This window comes from Oncorhynchus clarkii, chromosome 16, assembly GCF_045791955.1.
Source record: "Oncorhynchus clarkii lewisi isolate Uvic-CL-2024 chromosome 16, UVic_Ocla_1.0, whole genome shotgun sequence".
Lineage (NCBI taxonomy): Eukaryota > Metazoa > Chordata > Actinopteri > Salmoniformes > Salmonidae > Oncorhynchus > Oncorhynchus clarkii.
This window is the reverse complement of record NC_092162.1, coordinates 37,358,743-37,384,949: the sequence shown is the minus strand read 5'-3', so window position 1 is coordinate 37,384,949 and position 26,207 is coordinate 37,358,743. Positions and strand designations below refer to the sequence as shown.

The window sequence follows — 26,207 nt, the reverse complement described above, 5'->3', positions numbered from 1 at the left end:
TTATTCTAAAATGGATGAAATAAAAAAAAAGATCCTCAGCAATCTACACACAAAACCTCATAATGACAAAGCGAAAACATTTTTTTTGATTTTGATTTTGATTTTATTTACATAAGTATTCAGATCCTTTGCTATGAGACTCGAAATTGAGCTCAGGGGCATCCTGTTAACATTGATCATCCTTGAGATGTTTCTACAACTTGATTGTAGTCCACCTGTGGTAATTAAATTGATTGGACATGATTTGGAAAGGCACACACCTGTCAGTTGACATTGCATGCCAGAGCGAAAACCAAGCCATGAGGTCAAAGGAATTGTCCGTAGAGCGCCGAGACAGGATTGTGTCGAGGCACAGATCTGGGGAAGGGTACCAAAAAATGTCTGCAGCATTGAAGATCCCCAAGAACACATGGGCCTCCATTATTCTTAAATGGAAGAAGTTTGGAACCACCAACACTCTTTCTAGAGCTGTCCGCCCCCAAAAAACTGAGCATACGGGGGAGAAGGGCATTGGTCCGGGAGGTGACCAAGAACTTGATGGTCACTCTGACAGAGCTCCAGAGTTGTGGAGATGGGAGAACCTTCCAGAAGGACAACCATCTCTGCAGCACTCCATCAATCAGGCCTTTATGGTAGAGCGACCAGACGAAAGCCACTCCTCAGCAAAAGGCACATGACAGCCTGCTTAGAGTTTGCCAAAAGGCACCTAAAGACTCTCAGACAATTAGAAACAAGATTCTCTGGTCTGATGAAACCAAGATTGAACTCTTTGGCCTGAATGCCAAGCGTCAGGTCTGGAGGATACCTGGCACCATCCATACGGTGAAGCATGGTGGTGGCAGCATCATGCTGTGGGGATGTTTTTCAGCGGCAGGGACTGGGAGACTATTCAGGATCGAGGCAAAGTTGAACGGAGGTAAGTACAGAGAGATCCTTGATGAATCCAGAGTGCTCCAGAGTGCTCAGGACCTCAGACTGGGGCGAAGGTTCACCTTCCAACAGGACAACAACCCTAAGCACACAGCCAAGACAACGCAGGAGTGGCTTCGGGACAAGTCTCTGAATGTCCTTGAGTGGCCCAGCCAGAACCCAGACTTGAACCCGATCTCTGGAGAGACCTGAAAATAGCAGTGCAGCAACGCTCCCCATCCAAGAAGACAGAGCTTGAGAGGATCTGCAAAGAATGGGAGAAACTCCCCAAATACAGGTGTGCCAAGCTTGTAGTGTCATACCCAAGAAGACTTGAGGCTGTAGTCACTGCCAAAGGTGCTTCAACAAAGTACTGAGTAAAGGGACTGAACACTTATGTAAATGCCATATTTTTTATAAATTAGCAAAAATGTCTAAAAAAACAGTTTTTGCTTTGTCATTATGGGGTATTGTGTGTTGACTGATGAGAGGAAAAAAATATTTTATACATTTTAGAATAAGGCAGTAGCCCAACAAAATGTGGAAAAAAGTCAAGAGGTCTGAATACTTTCCCAAAGGCACTTGTGATGCCATTTTGTTTCAATATTTGATTCAAATAAGATACCAACACTGTACAGGGGTTACCATGAATTTAGCAGTAAATTGGTATTTCATATTACATGGTATCAAAGCAAGTACTGTGTAATGACAGTATTTTACTGTCATTACAAGGGATTGGTGCAAGCAGGTTGGCTGCTAAATCAAGTGTTTACAAACATTACAGCATATTAATGAATAGTTGGTGTTTTATATCAACTGCACTTCTTGAGGCCTTAACAAAGGCTTCCAAACTTGCAGCGACTACAGGGAAAACAAACCAAAGGGACATGGCAAAATGCTCAACCATTTAAGGTTTAAGACGCTGCCACTCCAATCTGTCCACTGTAAATGTTTAATTGATGGGGCACTGTAACCACACACAAATTAAATTGGTACAGCATTCTCACTTAAGGGTGCAACAAATATAGCCTCTTACAAGGCACGACACAAAATATGTTAATGCATCAGTAACAACAATACCATGCACTCACTAGCGGTCAAAAGGTTTTTGGCACTGTAAACATACTGTACTGTATTCTGTGGGGTGAAATTACAGAACCATTCAAAATACAGCAATTATTTCCCAGGCCACAACATTTTCCCACAATGCACCATAATTTACAGTATGCTGCAATAAAACGTATTTTACTGTTGATAATACAAAACATTACCGTATAATTTACAGTTTTCCGTTACATTGTAGACTTTAGTTTTTAAGAGTTAACTACAAAAAAATATATAAATAAAATATAATTCAATACACTAATTTTAACTCAACAGAGGGGGAAAACACTGCTTTTCGAAAAATATATATTTTATTAAGCAACAAAATCTGTGTTAACAGTAGGCACTTATTTCCCTTCATAGTTTGTTTGCCTAAGCATACCCATCATCACATACTTAATAGTATGTTGATATTTCTTTTTACTGCATACATTTTTACTACACAGTACTTTCTAAAAAAGTATGTAGTATGATTACCCCACATGAAGTAGTTTTAGTAAGTGGTAGGCGAGACTTCGGACACGGCCATTGACTATTATCCAGACAGCGTTTACTTTAAATTCATCTGAGATAAATATTTGTTTATTTTTGGCACCTCACTGCTTTGACATCACCTGAGTTGTCAATACAACAGATTCCCCCAAAAATGTTCCATCAAAATAAGAGAAAACAGCAGTTACTCGTTTCTGTGAGAAGAACAATAACCCAGTGAGTAAACAGGTTAAAATGACATCATTACAACCAGAAACAGGTCATCATGATGTCATTTCAGCATGAAGTTATCATTAGGTAATTTCAACCAGTTTTGCGCAGCTTTGTGTGCTGAGGATAAAGAACCACATTTGACCATCCTTCATATATCATACCATATACAGTACCAGTCAAAGGTTCAGACACACACACTCATTCAAGGGTTTTTCTTTATTTTTACTATTTTCTACATTGTAGAATAATAGTGAAGACATCACAACTATGAAACAACACATTTGGAATCATGTAGTATCCAAAAAAGTGTTAAACAAATCCAAATATATTTTAGATTCTTCAAAGTAGCCACCCTTTGCTTTGATGACAGCTTTGCACACTCTTGGCATTCTCTCAACCAGCTTCACCTGGAATGCTTTTCCAACAGTCTTGAAGGAGTTCCCACATATGCCTAGCACTTGTTGGCTGCTTTTCCTTCACTCTCTGGTCCAACTCATCCCAAACCATCTCAATTGGGTTGAGGTCGGGTGATTGTGGAGGCCAGGTCATCTGATGCAGCACTCCATCACCCGCCTTCTTTGTCAAATAGCCTTTACACAGCCTGGAGGTGTGTTGGGTCATTGTCCTGTTGAAAAACAAATGATAGTCCCACTAAGCGCAAACCAGATGTGATGCCTTATCGGTGCAGAACGCTGTGCTAGCCATGCTGGTTAAGTGTGCCTTGAATTCTAAATAAATCACTGACAGTGTCACCAGCAAAGCACCCCCACACCATCACACCTCCTCCTCCATGCTTCACTGTGGGAACCACACATGCAGAGCTCATCCGTTCACCTACTCTGCATCTCCCAAAAACACGGCAGTTGGAACCAAAAATATAAAATTTGGACTCCAGACCAAATGACAGATTTCCACCAGTCTAACAGTCTAATTGCTTGTGTTTCTTGGCCCAAGTAAGTCCCTTGTTATTATTGGTGTACTTTAGTAGTTAGTAGTTTCTTTGCAGCAATTCAACCATGAAGGCCTGATTCACACAGTCTCCCCTAAACGGTTGATGTTGAGATGTGTCTGTTACTTGAACTCCGTGAATAATTTATTTGGGCTGCAATCTGAGGTGCAGTTAACTCTAATGAACTTATCCTCTGTAGCAGAGGTAACTCTGTGTCTTCCTTTCCTATGTCGGTCCTCATGAGAGGCAGATTCATCATAGCGCTTGATGGTTTTTGCACTTGAACAAACTTTCAAAGTTCTTGACATTTTCAAGATTGACTGACCTTCATGTCTTAAAGTAATGATGGAATGTCGTTTCTCTTTGCATATTTGAGCTGTTCTTGCCATAATATGGACTTGGTCTTTTACCAAATAGGGCTATCTTCTGTATACCTCCCCTACCTTGTCACAACACAACTTTTCCTTAAGAAGGAAAGAAATCCCACAAATTAACTTTTAACAAGGCACAGCTGTTAATTTAAATGCATTCCAGGTGACTACCTCATGAAGCTGGTTGAGAGAATGCCAAGAGTGTGCAAAGCTGTCATCAAGGCAAAGGGTGGCTACTTTGAAAAACCTCAAATCTAAAATATATTTGGATTTGTTTAACACTTTTTTGTTTACTACATGATTCCATTTGTGTTATTTCATAGTTTTGATGTCTTCACTATTATTCTACAAACGGGAAAACAGTCAAAATAAAGAAAAACCCTTGAATGAGTGTGTGTGTCCAAACTTTTGACTGGTACTGTATGTACTGTAGGTACGTATGAGTTGACTCAATTAAAGGTTAGTGGGTCATTCAGTCCCCCCATCAGCATTCTACAACGCTTTAGAATATCAGCAGAAAATATGCTCGTGTTCTACTTTCTTGTCAAGTATTATATCTAAAAATGTATCATCAAAATAAACAAAACAGCAACCGAAAACTGGAAAAACAAACGATTTCAATGCCATTTTGATATCAGCCAAGCTTCTTGGTAGGCTAATACTGTAAAGCAAGTGACTAAAAAGCATCATGCAGCATAAAATATGTCCACAAACTAGGCTTGGCAGTCTTCATCAATAATAGATATATTCACAGCCATATATATAGAGAGTTCACAGCCATACGTTCCGAGACGCCACTTTTTCCTCCATAGCGATTATTAAGTGATTATTAATGCTTCCATTTGTGCTGTTTATTTTTTAAATTTCTCTTTTTCTTTTTGTATTTTGCCCTTTTTTCTCCCCAATTTCGTGATATCCAATTGCGATCTTATCTTGCAACTCCCCAACGGGCTGGGGAGAGGAGAAGGTCGAGTCATGCGTCCTCCGAAACATGACCTGCCAAACCGCACTTCTTAACACCCGCCCAACCCGGAAGTCAGTCGCACCAATATGTCGGAGGAAACACCGTTCAACTGACGACCGAAGTCAGCCTGCAGGCACCCTGCCCACCACAAGGAGTCGCTAGACCACGATGAGCCAAGTAAAGCCCTCCCCTAACCCGGACAACGCTGGGCCAATTTTGCCCCGCTCTACCGGACCCCCGGTTACAGCTGGTTGTGACACAGCCCGGAATCGAACATGGGTCTGTAGTGACGCCTTAGACCACTGCACCACTTGGGAGGCTGTTTATTTCGGATAGTTTTCAAAACCTAGTAAAACGTGAAAGCAGATATGCAATTTGTTGAAGATACAACACGGTATCCAGAATGCTAATCACTAAGAAAGTCTGTTCAATTCGCTGCTCTGTTTTGCTTGTTTACAGTGGGTCATTTCATAGGTCATTTGTCGGAGGTGCTCTCGTATTGTTACATCAACACCAACAATTCAAGAGTACAGTTCTATATGGAGGCTAACATGGCAGCCGTTCTAAAACCTGGTCTAACTCTCTATATATATGTTTCTGGATATATTCTGTGGGCTGTCGTTAAGAGCTATGTCAGCTCTCAACTTGACGTCAACATACTCTAGCTTTCTTCTTCAAGTCGGATACATAGAGTAAAATTCGGAAATTTCCATCCTTTGTAATAAATAATGTAAATGGATTTGGTTAATTGAATATTTTCTCCCAAGCCAATTATTAAGTTATTTTTATATTATATGAATAATTATCTTAATCTTCCGAAAAACCTGGAGGCTTTATCCAATGGTGAAAGTACTATGGATGAGCTTTACTGAAGCTGATGAGCTCAACTGTTTTCGACAAAGTGTATAGTACAGCGAATTAGTAAAGGTTAGTTAACTATAAGCTATTCCTTATGTTAAGCTAAAGATGTAATGTATCCCATATATAATCAACATATATATTTGACTTTGTCTCTGGTTGTATTCTAGTGATATGCTATCGGACTGGTACTGTCAGTGTCCTTTTCTTTATAATAGCCATTTGCAGCGGCTTACAGCAATTTCTGAGGAGAACCACAGCTGCCTTGGAAACTAGAGCCTTATTTAGGATGAGAGTTTTAGTAGAAGAGAGTGCAGACACGTTGGAGGGCCCTGGAGTAGACTGCAAAGCCTATCAAAAATGTATTAGTACCATTTTTGATAATTTTGGAAAAAAATAAATAAAAATGATTATTATTTCCAAATCTTTTTTTTGTTGCTTACAAATTATAATAATAGTGAGTATAAGAAAAGTAAAAGGGTGAGATATAAGTATCAGCCTTAGTGTTTAAACTGAATCTCACCTGGTATGACAGAGATAGTTTTCAATGCTCGGAGAACTCTGAATGTTCTCAGCGCAGAGACATTGCCCAGGTCCACAAACTCTGTTATATATCTGTAAACAGGGGAAGGATCACACACAAACAAACACCAATGACAAAACCACACGCAAGAGCACCACAACACCACCACGCACGCTACGCACGCACCGAACCAGGAAGTAACCACGACGCCACTCACAGAGCCTGTCCACTGAAGGGGAGGAAAGGAAAAAGGAAAGAAAAAACACAACCCACAATACACCTAACACTGACCCCATGGACCAAACCCCCATCCCCCATCCTGTCTTACCTGGAATTACAGAAATAGTTTTCAATGCCCTCAACACTCTGAACGTGCGCAGAGCTGAGACATTGCCTAGGTTTACAAACTCTGTTATATACCTGCAGAATCAAATCAAAGTTACAAACTCTTGTTATTTACACACAGATACAATCACAAATGTAGTGGTTCAACAGAAGCACTTCTTGATGTTTAAGATATTCAAAGCCCAAGTCCCTGAACTAGTTCTACGTATCATCCAAAACATGGTAGTATATAGTTATAAATAGTTAGCGTTATAGTTAGTTTGTAAAAAATGTCATGTATTAGTAACTATACATCTATATACATCTATATCATGTCAAATTCAACATGGTGAGAGTAAATTGAGATAGAAAAATGGAGATTGAGAGAGAGAGAGAGAGAGAGAGAAAATGGGGGAGAGATAAGGAAGTATACAGGAACAGTCAGGAACCTTTCTGTAAACACCTGATTGAACCACTCTTTCCCAATGTAAAGAGAAAGAAAGAAAGACTGGACAGTAAAAATAACTTGAGATGTATTTATGCTCTACTCAATGATCTCACGCAGTAATAATGCTAAGTATTTCTTACAAGAAGGAACAGGTAGGTATGAGTCTGATACTTACGCCATAGAAATGACCATGAAATCCAGCCAGTTCCATGGATCCCTTAGGAATGTAAACCCATCTATACAGAATCCTCGAGCGACAATTTTTACAAGAGATTCAAACGTATAAATCCCTGTGAACGTGTACCTGGAAGACAGAAGCATGGAAGCATGATCAGAATTAGCAATTTATCAAATCCATGAACAACAAAGAGTTTTTATCTGTTGAAATGATGCATTGGTAAAACACTAAGGCGTCGTCCTAATACCCAACTTGCGTTCTAAATAGACCGCTTTATAGTATGTTGGAAATGAGTATGGCCTAATTGGCAGGATTTAATTTTATTACACGGTATGTAGTTTTAGTAAGTAGTAGGCGAGAAAGATTTCAGACACAACCTACGACTTTTGAGCATGGTTAGTAATACACCAATGATAAAATTGAACTGATGTTGGTTGAGACATGCATAATAAACTTGTTCTAGTATTTACTATGTACTTGTGTAGATAAATATAATAAACGTGTACTTACTCTACTTGTTTGGACCACTCAGGAGGATCACTAAAAGTCATGAATATACAGTTGGTCAAAATAGTACACATAATGATCATGCTGAAAAGAGTGAGGAAATGAATTAAGGAAAAGTCCAGAGATTCACAGTGGGAAACAAACCCAAAAATGTCATCCAAAACAGTTGACTATCTATCACATTACGTTTGATGGTCATTTTCCATTCAGTTCATGCAGATGATGTACACTCTTTTCACTCTCTCTCATAGGAGATATGGATGACTCGACAGAAGTGGTGCAAATTGCAGTCCCAACCCCCAGAAAACAATTAAAAAAAAACAGTTGTCTCCAAACTTAGGACATTTATTTACATCATGATACAGTACTGTATGTTCTAATTCAACCAAAGGCTATTACAAACATATTGTTACATTAAAACAGTACAAAGTCATTGTTTATGCACCTATTTATATTGAGCGGTGGCTGTGCATGGCTCGCTATTACTTCTTCACTATGTCTCGGTACCGACAAATTTAGTGGAGCGGTAAGGAATTCAGGTAAATATTTCAAATATGCAATACAAGCAAAGTGTGAGAGTAGTATAAATTATATATTGCTGAAAGTTTGGGAAAAATAGGATCCAAATGGTATTCTTTTTTGCACCCCTTCTGTAGAATGACCCATATCCTACTACTGTAGTACTACTGAACCATGCTACTGCATACTATAAATACAGATTTAGGACCTTATTCTGATCACCCTGTTGCAGGAGAACTTTCCTGCAATGCAGGATATTTAAAACGTGTATGTGACGATTAAAAAGGCTTCTGATTTTTCCTTATGAAAAATGTATCGACCCCTACAAAAAAAATGTCCATTAATTATAATTTCCTGTTGCTGCAGGATAATGTTCCTGCTGTAGCAAACTGGCTCAAATTAAGATCCTATATTTGTAGAACTATTCATACATCTGCAAAAGGCAAGAATGAACACATCAAATCTAGCTAAAAATATATCCTAATGGACTTTTCATAGTAGATGAACTTAACACTAACTGAAATACTAGTACAATGGGTTAAGTGTGTCCACAGGTCACATATAGGTTCCCCCTAAAACCATTATTTCCCATTAAATATTGATCTAATGTATAGGTGGTGGGAGTGGACAGCCCCCTATTCCCTTTATAGACCCCTGTGGGCCCTGGTCAAACATAGTGCACTATAATGGTGCCATTTGGGATGTAACCATGAACCATTCTGCACTAAACATTTCAAGACTAACAAGGCTTCACCACAGGAAAAAAATGTGGTAGTGTGAAGGAAACTCCAATGTCAGCAGTAGAGCAATCAGGGATGTATTTCAATATTCTAAAGTGACTTCCTCTCCTCTATGTCTCATTTCCTTTATCTACACTGATCTCAAAACAGACCATGTGAAAATCAAAACGGAGTCTATCTAGCAATAAATTACATCTCACCTGTCTAGTGGTTTAATGACAAAGAGAAGAGAAGCGACCAGTAGGAGACAAGGAGAGGACACATCTATAGACTATTGAGATGCAACCCTGATGTGTCAGCAGACCCACATGGCAGGCTGTGATTGGTGCAGAAGTGATTGACATGATCAAACTTATCAAGACAGGATTAACCTTGAAGTAGTAAGCCTTATAGTACCAACAATTTCAATAACTAAGACTCATCAGGCCCGTATTCACAAATGTCTCACAGTATGAGTGCTGATCTAAGATCAGGTCCTCCCTGTCCATATATTTGTATTCATTATAACTTAAAACTGATTCGAGATCAGCAGTCCTAGTCTGAGAAGCTTTATGACTTTGAGGCCTGGATTTGTGTGACTGTTAAAATAGCAGCAACCCCCATATTAATTTCACTCTGAAATCTCAAAGTAATACTTCAAAACAGATTGTCTGTGGTATTCGAGCACAATCTCTTGTGGGTGCATGGATGGACTGTGGGTCAAATACACATTTTGTAACTGGATATGTCTATACATCTACCTGTCGAGTCTGTAGCGATATATAATGTCTATAAGTCAGTGCCCAGGTCAGGATCACGAATGAGGATCTGTTTCAGTGCTATTTTCATCATCTTAATAGATTGATGGATGTAGGATGTATGGACTAAGCCATCTGACCTACTCTTATATTGGTAGACAATAGCTATCCCTTCTTTTAACATCTAAAGACGGGATGTGACATAATTATTAGTCAGAGTTCCCTCCCCTTCTCCATGGCTGAGAGTCATCCTGAGGAAATAATACATTATAAGGGGGTAATTTATCATAACAAGTCTTAATACACAATAACTGAATAATACTGGATTAATACCTGCATTCTTATCGAAGTCACTCTTACACTAGCCCTCCACTCCTCCCCTCTCCCAATTTAGCAATCTGCTCTGATCAGTTCCGTAAGCGTAAACATAGGTATGTCTACGTTACCTAAAGGTTTCTGTGGAAATCATTGGGTGCTAGCCTGGGTTAATAGATACTAGAAGTCTCCCAAAAAAAGGGAAAGAAGAAAAAGTAATCCCTCTTTTTTAGAAGACTTTAGAAGCCCCTCTACAAGGGGGCTTAGTAAGAGGGTTTATGGTTGTCAGGTTAAGGATTGATTAAATGTAAAACCATACATGTACTCTTTCCAAGATTAAGGATCATCTACTTTGGCATTTACCCATTCTCATTGGTGGTTTAATCTTCAATTTAAAGAGCATATCCATGTATTTTTCCCCACTGTGGTTTAACAGTCTTGCCCTTGCTGATATCTGCAGCTTTCAGACTCTATAGCGCTGACTGTGCATCCAAAAACTTCACCCTGGCTTATTCCATATAGTGCACTATAAAGCGAATAGGGTGCCATTTTGAACATCAATCCATGACATGATACAGTCTATGCTACCAACACTGAAGCAGCAGCCATATGAACAGTAATAGCAGCATGCAGCAGAAACAGAAGGAGCAACATCACCGTGAATACTCTAAACGAACAGGAAAGACTGTTGTCTCTCCTGGTAGGACACCATTTGAAAGGATATGAATGTATCAAAATTTTTATAGCTATTCGCCTGAAAAGATTAAAAGGACTTATGATGTACAAGGCAGGGTTGGCACTAAAGCGGAAGATTGTCTTCCCTCTGTTTAGCACTATGAATGTCTGTGGAGAGAAAGAAACAACGAGAAAGGGATCAAGAGAAACAGAGAAGTGAAATATTGAAGTAATCATTTAAGGCATGCACACCCAAAATAGCTAGAGGTGGTTCATCCATCCATATGTGCTCACAAAAATGTCAGATAAAACATAAGTCTACAACATACATCATACCAAACTTTTATGTATAATATAGACATTCATCTATTATTTGAACAGAAAATTCCCAATACCGGTATTCTATTCTACCAGAATATATACTGTTGGTTTTGTGTATAAAAAAAAAAAAACACCTTTCACTAACAAAAAGCATAAATCTATCATTTTCTAATTCTCCACTTTATCTTACATCAGATCAACATAGGTAAACTACAGCTTTGAAAAACTGTACTATGCAACATCCTGAAAATGGCCACCAGGCAAACTCGATGCAGGGCAGAGGCAGCCTCTAATCTCTGAGTTTTACACATCAGCCCCTCTCACCCAATCATAACGGGAAATGTGCAGTGTGTAGAGAAATGTCCTGTCGTAATGTTTCAGCTCCTGCCTCTACATTGTGTCCTGCCCTGCCGGCCGTTGATGGCTGTAGTGGTTTTGAAAGGGGTGGAAGCAAGCAGAGGGACCGACGGAGGAGGAAGGGGCTGGCCAACCTCTTTCAGCAGATAACCTCATAATTGTTTCAATAAAACATGACAATTTACATGAAACTTTAATGAGACCCTGTGTGCATTTGCAAAAGTGATATGTACCCTTGTGCTTTTAACAAGACAAGGCTTCCCTGCATTACGCCTTGCAGAGCATAGACCACGGACCAGTGTTTTAGCCCAAAGACAGAAAAGAGGAGATGAGAGGAGAGAGTGTCCCATTGGGAGACCTCAAACTGGGCTCCCCATCTAGTCTTTCACAGAGAGGAGACGAGAGGAGAGGAGAGAAAGAAAGAGAGAGAGGCCATATACCGCGAGCACACTATATCATCCTCAGCTGACATGCTCTAACATGCAATTTTGTATACATCCTGTACAGTTATGTATGAAATATTGTACAGTTATTATAGAAAAGTGCTATGGGGAATAATACTGTACAAGACACAGGATGGAAATCATATGACTTGTCTTGTTTCAGTCACATGGCTAGCATACCTTAATTTGATTGCAATTCAAATCAGAGCCTGATGTAAGTAAGGCAGGGTTGAGTGATGTTGAGTAAGTCATTAACTACAGTACAGTGCTAACTACAGTACAGTGCTAACTCCTGGAGCTGTACTGTATGTACAGAATCAGTCAAAAGTTTGGACACACCTACTCATTCAAGGGTTTTTCTTTATTTTTACTATTTTTTCTACATTGTAAAATAATAGTGAAGACATCAAAACTATGAAATAACACATGGAATCATGTAGTAACCAAAAAAGTGTTCATCAAATCAAAATAGATTTTAGATTCTTCAAAGTAGCCTCCCTTTGCCTTGATGACAGCTTTGCACACTCTTGGCATTCTCTCAACCAGCTTCACCTGGAATGCTTTTCCAACCGTCTTGAAGGAGTTCCCACATATGCTGAGCACTTGTTGGCTGCTTTTCCTTCACTCTGCAGTTCAACTCATCCCAAACCATCTCAATTGGGTTGAGGTCGGGTGAAAACCTTGAATGAGGTGTGTCCAAACTTTTGTGTATATATACTTTTGACTGGTACTGTGTATATATATATATATATATATATATACATATGGGTCAGGATAGCGGGCCAGCGGCATTAATGCTGTCATATATTCTGAACATTACAAGCCAACCACACAGGTCCAGCTGTAGTGTGATACACTTGGACATGTACCAATTGCCATTTAGATATGCCAAGAATACCAATATGACATTACATTGGAAAGAAGCAGTTGCTTGTGCACACACACGCACACAAGTTGTGCTACATATGCACTTACATATAAGGAGAGACACATTTATGAACAAACACAATACACATATGCACACAAACACACATCACACCACCAACACACAGTCTCACACAGACACACCCGCATGCAAGAGACCTTTTTGTAACGCATGACTAAACTGCTGCAAAGCTACTGAAAATTTTATAATCCAGAGGAACAGGGAGAGAGACAGGCAGACCAAAAGGCTCTGGGCAGGCTAGAAGCAAATGCAGCAGCAGTAGTAGCAGTAGACTTGGTAGAGAGATAGGGGGGGGCAGGACAGAGGGAAGGAAGGAGAGTGGTGAAGGAGCGGTAAGGAAAGTCAGAGTTAGGAGGGGGGGATGAGAGAGAGAGAGAGAGAGAGAGAGAGAGAGAAAGCAGTAGCTCAAACAATGTAGCTCCAGGGTTAGTGCTATCTGGAATCCTTTGCAATGTCCCTACCCTAAACCTTAACCCCTACCCTAACCTTAAGCATAACTCTTAGCTAACCCTAATATCCTCCACCCTTATCGTTTTAAATGTCAACTTTAATGGGGTAACGTCAGAGTTGGGACGTCCCAAGGATTCCTGATAGCATTGACCGTAGCTCCAGTCACCAGGCACTAGGCAGAGCAGAAGAGGGTTGTTTGCAGTAGCAGCAGCAGCAGGATATGCTTCCGAAGGACAGCAGTGGCCATTCAACCTCTTAAACTAGCCGGGCTAGCTGCTTAGTGCTTACATCCTCAATTCAACTCTTCTTCAATCAATCAATCCATCCATCCGCTACCCAGCCACCACACCCCTATGTCATTCACTCTCTCAGTTTCCATATGTCAAGCATCCTCTCTCTGTTTTTTTAATTCACCTAATTCCATTGTGTTCCTCTCTATGCAACATGGACTCAGACGTAACATAGTAAACATAAATTTGGGACTCTCTAATTAGTATGATATGTTACGTTTCATATGGTAGGTATTAATTTGTGGATGTCCATCATTCATTTCGTATGATGTGTTACGAATTACATTTCATATGATATCTTACAACTTCCAAATTCATACAATATGTTACAAATTTGCAGAACAGCTGATATGTTACAAATGGCAATTTGTTGCGGCTAACATTAGCTAGGTGGCAACGCTAACGTTAGCTCGGTGGCTAATGTTTGCTAAGCTAGGGGTTACGGTTATGAGTTAAGGTTAGGGTTAAGGTTAAAGGGTTAGGGTTATGGGAAGTGTTAGTTAATATGTTAAGTAGTTGCAAAGTAGTTAAAAAGTAGTAAAAAGTTGCAACGTTGATAATTAGCTAAAATGCTAAAGTTGTTTGTGATGCACTGTGTGTGTAACTAGCTCCGCAGCCTTTTTTAGTGAAGACGCCCAAATAATAATTTCTAGTTGAAGGAACATATGAGACAAGTTGAGAAAATACATAATATTCAAATGTAATATTTTGTTGACTCATACCCAAATTAATTTTAATGATTCATCTTAAATTTGTATTTGTGGCCAAAGCATAAATTTGAAAAAAAACGAATTGGTCTTCTGACCAAATCAAATCAAATCACATCAAATCTTTTACGGAGCTGATCTGATTGGTCAAAAGACCAATTAGTGGGGGAAAAAAATCTGAATTGGGCTACCTGTGTGGCCAAAACAGGCCGCTTCAAAAATGCTATTGCCTCAGAGAATGATATCATCCTCCATCAATCAGCAGTCTAGACACATTCATATTTTTAATGACTGGTATACACCCACACCATTCTGTTTTTGGGGTACGCCCACACCATCCAAACGCAGAAAAGCTGTGGTATTTCATAGACATCTGGAAACAATGGACAGTTACTTTAAAGCTACAGTAATTTCCAGCAATTGCCATGGGGCTATAAAGAAAATGTGGAGTTTTAAAGCTAAATTCCTGCAATTCTGTCATGGCTTATGCCATGTTCATATGCTATCTGAGCGACTCAAACATAATAACTAAATCAATTGGGGGGCGATATGCCATGATATTTTTTATAATTTTAGATTCTCCCTGACTATCTAGTTTCTATTTTGGTGATTGTTAATTTTCAAAGATGATGTTATTTTACAAAATATAGCTTTTCTACATACTTTATATCTGGTTTTTAAGTTAACACTTAAATGTTTTACCATCCGCCGCTGATAAATGAACATAGGGGAAACACTGATTGAACAGCACATGGTTACATCTGTATCGTTGTTGTTTCAAGTCCGATGCGCTCAGAAATGTTGTTACATTTGTATAATTTGAGGGGAGCGCATAACAAGCAAAGTTATTTGGAGAATTTTACTTTGCCTATGAGAACCATTAGCACAGGCAAGTCTGATTAGGCTTAGCTGTACCACAGCCTCTGCCATCGATAGAAACAAACGGAGCATGGCTTTGTGTCAGTGGTTGCACCTTTACAATGCAGAAAACCACTTGTCTCTAGCTCAAACCATTAAAAATGAATGACCTATTTTACCTGAGCTATAAAATTAAATTCTAGCATGGATTCGCGGGACGCTCTAAAAGGGTTACTCACACATTATCACAATCAATAAGGAATTATGAAAATAGTTTAAATAAATCTATTAATCTGTAAAAAAAAAACATTTGTCACAGAAAATATATGATTGTAAGTCATTATAACTTCATGAGGAATCATGAAAAAATGACAGTTAGCTAAAGTAGACAAACAATTCTGCATATTTTTTCGTCATGAAGTTAATTTACGAAAATCACTATTTTACAAGCTACCTTGCTAGCTAACATTAGCCAGCTACATACACATTTAGTTTGCTATATGGGTGTTTGACATTTGTATGAATTGTAATTCACTTTTTAGGTACTCCTGAGCAAACCAGCAAACCATCTTGTGAAACACAGTGGATGTAAAGAATGTAGCTAAAGCATTTAATGTTACTGCAAATTGAATAAAACAATTTTGTAAGCTTGCCTTGCTGTTCATAAAAAAAGTCTGAATTTCTATCGCTAACATTAGAGATTGAAGATATCTGTCAAGCAATGTAGCTGAAGTAATGTCAACTAGCTAACTATTTTTTGCTTATTGTGAAGTGGAGGATAAAAAAATATGCCAATGGATGCACAGCAATGTAGCCAATATGTGTAGAGACCCTAAAATGTTTGGTATAAATAAACTCAGCAACTTCAGGACGCTGCCTTTCAAAGATAATTTGTTAAAAAATCAAAATACACAGATCTTCATTGTAAAGGGTTTAAACACTGTTTCCCATGCTTGTTCAATGAACCAAAAACATGCACATGTGGGAACGATCGCTAAGACACTAACAGCTTACAGATGGTAGGCAATTAAGGTCACAGTTATGAAAACTTAGGACACTAAAGAGGCCTTTCTACTGACTCTGAAAAACACCAAAAGAAAGATGCCCAGGGTCCCTGCTCACCTGCGTGAACGTGCCTTAGATATGCTGCAAGGAGGCATGAGGACTGCAGATGTGGCCAGGGCAGTAAATTAAAATGTCCATACTGTGAGACGCCTAAGACAGCGCTACAAGGAGACAGGATGGACAGTTGATCGTCCTCACAGTGGCAGACCACGTGTAACAACACTTGCACAGGATCGGTACATCCGAACATCACACCTGCGGGACAGGTACAGGATGGCAACAACAACTGCCTGAGTTACACCAGGAATGAATAATCCCTCCATCAGTGCCCAGACTATCCACAATAGGCTGAGAGAGGCTGCACTGAAGGCTTGTAGGCCTGTTGTAATGCAGGTCCTCACCCGACGTCAACCTCAACAATGTCACCTATGGGCACAAACCCATCGTTACTGGACCAGACAGGACTGACAAAAATTGGTCTTCACTGGAGTGATGGTCGGATTCACGTTTATCCTCAAAGGAATGAGCGTTACACCGATGCCTGTACAATGGAGCGAGATCAATTTGGAGGTGGAGGGTCCGTTATGGTCTGGGGCGGTGTGTCACAGCATCATCGGACTCAGCTTGTTGTCATTGCAGGCTATCTCAATGCTCTGCGTTACAGGGAAGACATCCTCCTCCCTCATGTGGTACCCTTCCTGCAGGTTCATCCTGACATGACCCTCCAGCATGACAATGCCAACAGCCATACTGCTCATTCTGTGCGTGATTTCCTGCAAGACAGGAATGTCAGTGTTCTGCCATGGCCAGCGACGAGCCCGGATCTCAATCCCATTGAGCATGTCTGGGACCTGTTGGATCGGAGGGTGTCGGCTAGGGCCATTCCCCCCAGAAATGTCTGGGAACTTGCAGGTGCCTTGGTGGAAGAGTGGGGTAACATCTCACAGCAAGAACTGGAAAATCTGGTGCAGTCCATGAGGAGGAGATGCACTGCAGTACTTAATGCAGCTGATGGCCACACCAGATAGTGACTGTTTTGATTTTGACCCCCCCCCCCCCCCTTTGTTCAGGGACACATTATTCCATTTCTGTTAGTCACATGTCTGTGGAACTTGTTCAGTTTATGTCTCAGTTGTTGAATCTTGTTATGTTCATATAAATATTTACACATGTTAAGTTTGCTGAAAATAAACGCAGTTGACAGTGAGAGAACATTTATTTTTATGAGTTTATTAGTTCAGAACAGTGGTTTTAATGTTTTATTGGTTCCACTGGTTAATCATTAATTCCCAAGAAATGGCAGAAAATGAGTGAAAGGAATGTGACTGTTACATGTCAAACTGCTATTATGGAATGTCCTGATTCAGTACTACTCTACTTTGAACAATCAGCCTCCACTCTTCTGGGGAGGCTTTCCAGGAAATGTTGGAATATTAGTGAGGTCGGGCACTGATTGATATTGGCTCGCAGTCTACATTCCAATTCCTCCCAAAGGTGTTCAATAGAGTTGAGGTCAGGGCTCTGTGCAGGCCAGTCAAGTTCTTCCACACCGATCTCAACAAACCATTTCTGTATGGACCTTTGTGCACAGGGGCATTGTGATGATGAAACAGGAATGGGCCTTCCCAAACTGTTGCCACAAAGTTGGAAGCACAGAAGATTCTAGAATGTCATTGTATGCTGTAGCGTTAAGATTTCCCTTCACTAGGGCCTCCCGGGTGGCGCAGTGGTTAAGGGCGCTGTACTGCAGCGCCAGCTGTGCCATCAGAGTCCTGGGTTCGCGAGGTCCGTGGGGCGACGCACAATTGGCCTAGCGTCGCCTGGGTTAGGGAGGGCTTGGTCGGTAGGGGTGTCCTTGTCTCATTGCGCACCAGCGACTCCTGTGGCGGGCTGGGCGCAGTGTACGCTAGCCAAGGTGGCCAGGTGCACGGTGTTTCCTCCGGCGCATTGGTGCGGCTGGCTTCCGGGTTGGATGTGCGCTGTGTTAAAGAAGCAGCGGCTTGGTTGGTTGTGTATCGGAGGACGCATGACTTTCAACCTTCGTCTCTCCCGAGCCCGTACGGGAGTTGTAGCGATGAGACAAGATAGTAGCTACTACAACAATTGGATACTACGAAATTGGGGAGAAAAAGGGGTAAAATTCAAAAAAAAAAAAAAAAAAGATTTCCCTTCACTGGAACTAAAGGACCTAGCCCGAACCATGAAAAATAGCCCCAGACCATTATTCCTCCTCCAACCACCAAACTTTACAGTTCGCACTATGCATCAGCCAAACCCAGATTTGTTCGTTGGACTGCCAGATGGTGAAGCGTGATTCATCACTTCAGAGAACGCGTTTCCACTGTTTCAGAGTTCAATGGCGGCGAACTTTACACCATTCTAGCCGACGCTTGGCATTGCGCATAGTGATCTTGTGTGCAGCTGTTAAGTTAATGTGCTGAATGTTGCTTCCAGAGGCAGTTTGGAACTCGGTAGTGATTGTTGCGATTGTTGTAACAGCAGTCAAGTTCTGTGAGCTTGTGTGGCCTTGCCATTGTTGTTCCTAGAGGTTTCCACTTCACAATAACAGTACTTACAGTTGACTCGATCAGCTCTAGCAGGGCAGAAATTTGATAAACTTACTTGTGGGAAAGGTGGCATTATATGACGGTGCCAAGTTGAAAGTCACTGAGTAAGTAAAGGCCATTTTACTGCAAATGTTTTCCTACACATGGCTGTGTGCTCGATATTATACACCTGTCAGAAAGGGTGTGGCTGAAATAGCCGAATCCACAAATTTGAAGGGGTGTCCACATACTTTTGTATATATAGTATATGTTGCCCATATGGTTAGTATGCATTTTGCATGACAAATATAAGGAGAGCTGTTACTGCCGCCAGTATAGGCATTGTGAAAAACACAAGGCACGTCGTCAATGAATTGCGTGGTAGGCTATCCTAGCCGCTTCTGCTGTTCACGAGTGAGTATTGTAGCGATGTCCTATTCCATAGCGTTATTTATCTCTCCCTACCACTAGTTGCTCCGTTTTCGAGGGACACAAAAAAAATGAGGGGGAGGGGTGAGGGGAGAGTTATTGGGATTGAGTCTAAGTGTACCTCAAAGGTTCCTCACAGCGAAATGCATTTCAATGACATGGGCTTGGCTGCATCTAAGAGAGAGTGATGCCACTCTTTCACGCATCCTTGCACACGTCTTCCATTTCCCCCCCGCCTTCCTTTCCAGCCTCCCTCCCATTATACTGGGCTGGTAGTGACAAAATTCCACACCCGGGCACAAGCTAGTCTTGCATTACCACACTGCATTGTCTCGTTCATCACTCGGCTGTTGAGAACGGACGTGAGGAAATCGAGGCTAAACACAATCTAGCTAGCACAGCCTGGCCAATCCCCAACTCAACCCAGGACAGTATAGCATGGGCCAGCCCTAGCCCTAGCCCCAGCCCAACACAACCCAGCCCGCATCCAGGTTGGCTGACCTGGTGTTCTGACAAACTGACCTACACACAGAGGGTGCGATACCCTTGAATGAAGATTCTCATCTGCGCCCCAAATGGCATCCTATTCCCTATATGTGCCCTGGTAAAAGTAGTGCACTATAAAGGGGATAGGGTGCCATTTGGGAGTGGGAACACACGCATCAGTATTCTCAGAGAGTCAGAACAGCGTCCCAGTATAGCCCAGCCCCAGCCCCCCCACACAGCAGACTGAGGCTGAGTTAGAGTGCTGCATCATCAACCATCAGCCAGCCAGACTGTTCGTTGGCCGGCCCTTCCCTCTCTCTCCCAGTCTCAGTCTTGACACACTCTAACAGAGCCAGTACTGTGTCAGGTGAGGGGAGACAGACCAGCTTTCTCCACATTATATTCTCCTCACATCCGTCCATCCATCCTCCATACACAGGCTGTTGGTGTGTTTCCTTCATTTGCTTATTATTCCCCAAAGCAATAACATGGTCTCTCATGACTACTAGCAATAAAATGGTGTTCTCCCATCATGGCTGTAGTATTCTCGCGAGCCATACGCGACTCTCCAGCTGAGGAAACTGTAGATAGGCTACAGAGATGGAAGAATCTTAGCCCAGGGAGGATCACTTCCCTTTCATTAGCTTTTGCCCCTTCAAGCAGTAACTGTTTTCACATCATGGCTGTACAGGGATGCTATAATCTTAGCCAAGGAGGATCCATTCCCTTTGGCAGTAGCACAAGACTTGATGCTAGCCATAATCAGATTCCCCTGTTAGCTGAAAGCTGAGAGGGGTGTTGATAAAAGGCTGGGAGGGAGAGTGGTTGTAAAAAAGAGGTTGTCTAAAATAGCACCCTATCCCGTATATATTACACTACGTTTGACCAGGGCCCATAGGGATCTGGTCAAAAGTAGTGCACTTTGTAGGGAAAAGGTGGCATTTCAGACATAACCTAAAACAGAGATGAAAAACATAGATCTCGTTCCTCCCTGCATTCACGTGAGAGAGGCAAGAACAGAGTGGCTGGGCAGTGGATTATAAACTGGCTCGCCTTCCCTCTACTGGCCCTGTGTCTGTTTTTCACATTTCATCAGGAGAACACAATTTCTGTCTTGTGCACTGAACTTGTTTGTTACATAACTGTCAGCAGTACTAGATAGAGAGAGGGAGGTAAGTGAAACACACATATACTAGAGCTCGCGGGCTCTTTAGAATATAATTTAACATAATTCTACATCATCCAATACAATAACTTCCATAGAGGTTAGCTATAGATGGGCTCTAAAGTGTGACCATTTTGGTCGCAAACGCTCCTAAAGATTTAGCTGTAAGACCTAGAATATTTATTTGGGAGAACGATTTATTACTTTTTCTTTAAACAAACGTTTTGCTGGGTAGTTGGCGTTAGCTAGCGCTATTCGGCTGTACCTGCGCCAAAAATCTGCTATTTCTCCTTCGCCATAATCTTATTTTTAAATGGTGAGCCAACATGTTGTCAGCACTTTTGTTACCATGATTGATCAAAACGCGTTTTCTCATGGTTCTCTATTGTCCTTCTGCAGCAGATAAGCGATTCGAGCAATTTAGTGAGCAATTTGTTTGGAACATCGAATCACAATAAAATGGCAGTATCGTCTAGCAATATGTATAGAATCGTGAGAATTGCAACATATATCATATTGGCACATAAGTATGAAGGTAATAATTTGTATCATGATGTCCCTGGAAATTCCCAGCCCTAATTATTAGAGAGAAAACGGATGGTTTCTAGCCCACACTGTTCAAAATATATGACCCATATTACCGGCGCTATGTTTTTTATTACTGTAACGCATTGGCGACTTTAACATTCATAAACCAAGTCGCGGGCCGTTCTAAAACTACTTGAGGGCTAACCATTTGTTTACATCTTATTCAGTTATCAAGCTAATAACATGGTAACTTTACCAGTGTATCCGATCATTTGGGAACACAGAAAGAAAGGAAAATGGATAGCTTCATCAGGAGATCAATGACTGCACCAGATTTGCCAGTTCTTGCAGTGAGATGTTACCCCACTCATAGTAATTAAAGAATGAATGACTGATCTCTTGCATGTTGTCACTCACAACAGTGATGCTCTTATAGAGACAGTGTTGCATGACATTGAAAATGTACCTCAATAGGAAAATAGTAGAAACCTATTCCACCAATGACTTTGTAATTTCAATGACAGGTATTTCTATTAACGTTTTAGCTTTTTATAGTAAACCATGTATTTAAAGGATGATTCCTTAAAGGATGGTGCAGGATGTGCTCGAAAAGTAGACCGAATTCCTATAGGCCCAATATAAGCCTCATCTCAGTCAATTTACAAACTCTGCTTATCTGGAGCTCCTAAATAATTACTTGGCTAAAGACCCAAAATCAGGGCCTGTATTTATGAAGGGTCTTAGCGTATGAATGCTGATCTAGGACCCCCGTCAATGTAATATCATTCATTATGATCTATAATAGTCAGGAGCCATTTTACATTTACATCGACATAGTTAAGACTGACGAAGGAGGGAAGTGGACAGCACTTCAACCAACATGAGACAAGGTGCAGACAAAAATCATAACATCAGAAGGTGCGACTCTCGCTCTTGTGACCTCACCTCCATTGATTTGTACAGTTTTTCTCCATTTTCATTTAGGTCGTGTAGAAGATATCCATGATGAGAGAGGAGGATGGGACCCCTTTGTCTCTTTTACAGCTACACTCTTAAAAATATCTAGCCTATATCAACATGCATGATGACAAAAACCATTTTCAAGGCCATGCTTACACTTGGAGCGGCAGGTAGCCTAGTGGTTAGAGTGTTGGACTAGTAACCAGAAGGTTGCAAGATCGAATCCCTGAGCTGACAAGGTAAAAATCTGTCGTTCTGCCCCTGAACAAGGCAGTTGTTCAGGCCGCCATTGAAATTAAGAATTTATTCTTAACTGACTTGCCTAGTTAAATAAAGGTAAAATAAAAAACACACCAACAATACAACATACATCACTCGTCACAAAAACCACACTGCTTGTTTAAGTCAGCTAGCTAATGCATTTCTGCTGGTTTGCGTTGCCGTATTTCATCTGCAGGAAAACATTTTTGAACAATTAGAAAAGTCTGTCATCTGGAACATCAGTGTTTCAACAAACAGTGTCTGCCATTAACCTTTTCCCAGTAGCCCTCTAAGCCATTGGGGAGAGGGAGGGAGAGCGAGGTGGACACAGAGAAGAGGGTAGAGGAGAGATGGGGGAGACAAGCAGGTACAACAACTGAACCTCAACAACAAAAGTATTCTAGAGTAATCTGTACTCAAGCACACTAAAACTTTAATGCCTTGGGGACAGTGGGGACAGTGGGGACAGGGCATTGTACAGAATAATAATAATAATAATTAAACATATACTGTATGTAGCTTTCAGGGGTGTACCGGTTCACCAAACACACGATTCAGTAGGTAATGTGGTTTTGAGGTCCCATTTCGGTACAGCAGGAAAATGAAATGCAATTCACAATGTTCAGCATTCACAATTTCCATGACATTTACTGTTGTGACCAGGTTGTTATGTTGGGCCTCTCAAGTTGCCACTCTGATTCTGCGTTAATAACCATGTGGGAGATGCCAGTTGTGAAGTTGTAAATACGAGTTGGATACATTCATGTGATTTGAACTCGTTGAGAAACGTCAATTGGCTAACGCCCAAGAAGCTGTGTCACCCATAAACTATAAGCACAGCTATCACGCTTGTAAACAAATGATAGAGTTCAAAAACCACATTCATAGATTGCTTTTTATACATAATTGCATTTAACTGCCAAAAATGCTGTTATAGAAACCATTTCCTCAGTAGGTGACGTCAGAGGTCACCATGTGGGAGAAGTGGGTGCTCAAGATGATAGACGAGTTTCCCACTAGTAATTACCAGTTTTAGAGCCGTTCAAGTGGATTTTTACCAATCATTTGTGGTAAATTCCCACTTCCCACTTGGTTTCAAATGCACCATGATCGTGTCTGTAGAACGGTACATCTCCCACTCTGGGGCAATGGGAATGGCTGTCACTGTTAAGTACGCACAGGGTGCTTTGGCCAATTCATTGAAAATCTATGCTTTGGTTTGTGGGTACTACCCGTTTGCTGGGTACTACCATGCACAAAGTAGATGTCCTAACCCACTTGCCAAAAGTATAGTTTGTTAACAAGAAAATAGTGGAGTGGTTGAAAAAACGAGTTTTAATGACTCCAACCTAAGCGTATGTAAAACTTCCGACTTCAACTGTATATATTATTTTCTAGGCTGACCTATTGTTGAGGCCCTTGAGTTTTTCTGTATTTATTCGGGTTCAGTGCGGACCGAACCAAGAACCGTGTACCGAACAGTTCGATACGAATACGTGTACCGTTACACCCCTAGTAGCTACTGTGCACAGACCAATCACGAGCCAAAAAGCAACTCCTGTACCACCAGTTTACACGATGCCATGATCATTTGTGTCATGGGTTTATAATATCTGGAATTGAATAATAATATATACAAAGTGGGCCTTACAGTAAATGTGTCAGCTACAGTATATCATGTGACTGAACAACCCCTTTATGTGGTTTAATTAAATATCTCAACTGGACAGCGTGTCAGTATTTTGATATAAAAATATTTTTTTAAATATGCATAAAATATCTATACTGACATCAAACTGTCAAAACCACCAAAGCCATCGATGACAGGAATCCTGTCCTCTAAACCAACTGAATAAGGTTAAAACTCATTGACAATGCCGAACCTGCACAGAAGCTGACTCATTCTACACAGGACAGGACCTGAGTCATGTTGCTTACTATGTTGCTTACCTTCGGGAAAATATTCAGACCCCTTGACTTCTTCCACATTTTGTTACATTACAGCCTTATTCTAAAATGTATTCAATAGTTATTTCTCCCTCAATCTACACACAATACCCCATAATGACAAAGTAAAAACAGGTTATTAGACATTTTTGCAAAAAAAATAATAAAATGGAAATAGACATTTACATAAGTATTCAGACCGTTTACTCAGTACTTTGTTGAAGCACCTTTGGCAGCGATTACAGCCTTGAGTCTTGGGTATAATGCTATAATCTTGGCTTATCTGTATTTGGTGAGTTTCTTCCATTCTTCTCTGCAGATCCTGTCGAGCTATGTCAGGTTGGATGGGGAGCGTTGCTGCACAGCTATTTTCAGGTCTCTTCAGAGATGTTCGATCGGGTTCAAGTCCGGGCATCAATGCTGCACTCAAGGACATTCAGAGACTTGTCCTGAAATCACTCCTGCGTTGTCTTAGCTGTGTGTTTGGGTCATCATCCTGTTGGAAGGTGTACGTTTGCCCAGTCTGAGGTCCTGAGAACTCTGGAGCAGGTTTTCATCAAGGATCTTTCTGTACTTTGCTCCGTTCATACTTTCCTCAATCCTGACTAGTCTTCCTGTCACTGAAAAACATCCCCACAGCCTGATGCTGCCGCCACCATGCTTCACTGTAGAGATGGTACCAGGTTTCCTCCAGACTAGACACTTGGCATTCAGGCAAAACAGTTTAATCTTGGTTTCATCAGATCAGAGAATCTTGTTTCTCATGGTCTGAGAGTCTTTAGGTTCCTTTTGGCAAACTCCAAATGGGCATTCATGTGCCTTTTACTGAGGAGTGGCTTCCGTCTGGCCACTCTACCGTAAAGGCCTGATTGGTGGAGTGTCGCATAAATGATTCTCCCATCTCCACAGAGGAACTTTGGAACTCTGTCAGAGTGACCATCAGGTTCTTGGTCACCTTCCTGACCAAGGCCCTTCTCCCCTGATTGCTCAGTTTGGCCAGGCGGCCAGCTCTAGAAAGAGTCTTGGTGGTTCCAAACTTCTTCCATTTAAGAATGATGGATGCCACTGTGTTCTTGGGGACCTTCAATGCTGCTGAAATGCTTTGGTACCCTTCCCCAGATCTGTGCCTCAACACAATCCTGTCTCGGAGCTCTACGGACAATTCCTTCGACCTCATGGCTTGGTTTTTGCTCTGACATGCACTGTCAACTGTGCGACCTTATATAGACAGGTGTGTTCCAAATCATGTCCAATCAATTGAATTTATCACAGGGATGATCAATGGAAACAGGATGCACTTAAGCTCAATTTCGAGTCTCATGGCTGCTAGAATCTTGACTAGAACCAAAAAATGTGATCATATTGCTCCAGTGTACTCCAGTACTCCACTGTACTCCAGTGCTAGCCTCTCTACACTGGCTTCCTGTTAAGGCTAGGGCTGATTTGAAGGTTTTACTGCTAATCTACAAAGCATTACATGGGCTTGCTCATACCCATCTTTCCGATTTTTGTCCTGTCGTTCATGTCTACACGTACACTACGGTCACAAGACAGAGGCCTCCTTGCTGTCCCTAGAATTTCTAAGCAAACAGCTGGAGGCAGGGCTTTCTCCTATAGAGCTC

The 26,207-nt window shown here is 41.1% G+C and overlaps 1 protein-coding gene across 4 annotated transcripts in view; it reads right to left on the bottom strand.

Moving 5' to 3' along the window:
- LOC139368382 (sodium channel protein type 8 subunit alpha-like) overlaps positions 1 to 26,207 on the bottom strand; it is an 84,944-nt gene that overhangs the window by 46,392 nt on the left and 12,345 nt on the right. For 3 of the 4 annotated variants that reach the window (XM_071107179.1, XM_071107180.1, XM_071107181.1), the window contains exons 1-3: positions 7,844 to 7,928; positions 7,331 to 7,459; positions 6,712 to 6,803 (exon numbers count right to left, since the gene is read on the bottom strand). In XM_071107179.1, the coding sequence (XP_070963280.1) occupies positions 6,712 to 6,803; positions 7,331 to 7,459; positions 7,844 to 7,923 (301 nt within the window). In that variant the 5' untranslated portion in view covers positions 7,924 to 7,928. Of the gene's footprint in view, positions 1 to 6,383; positions 6,476 to 6,711; positions 6,804 to 7,330; positions 7,460 to 7,843; positions 7,929 to 10,860; positions 10,995 to 26,207 lie in introns of those variants that run through there. The other variant, XM_071107178.1, reaches the window with a different exon arrangement.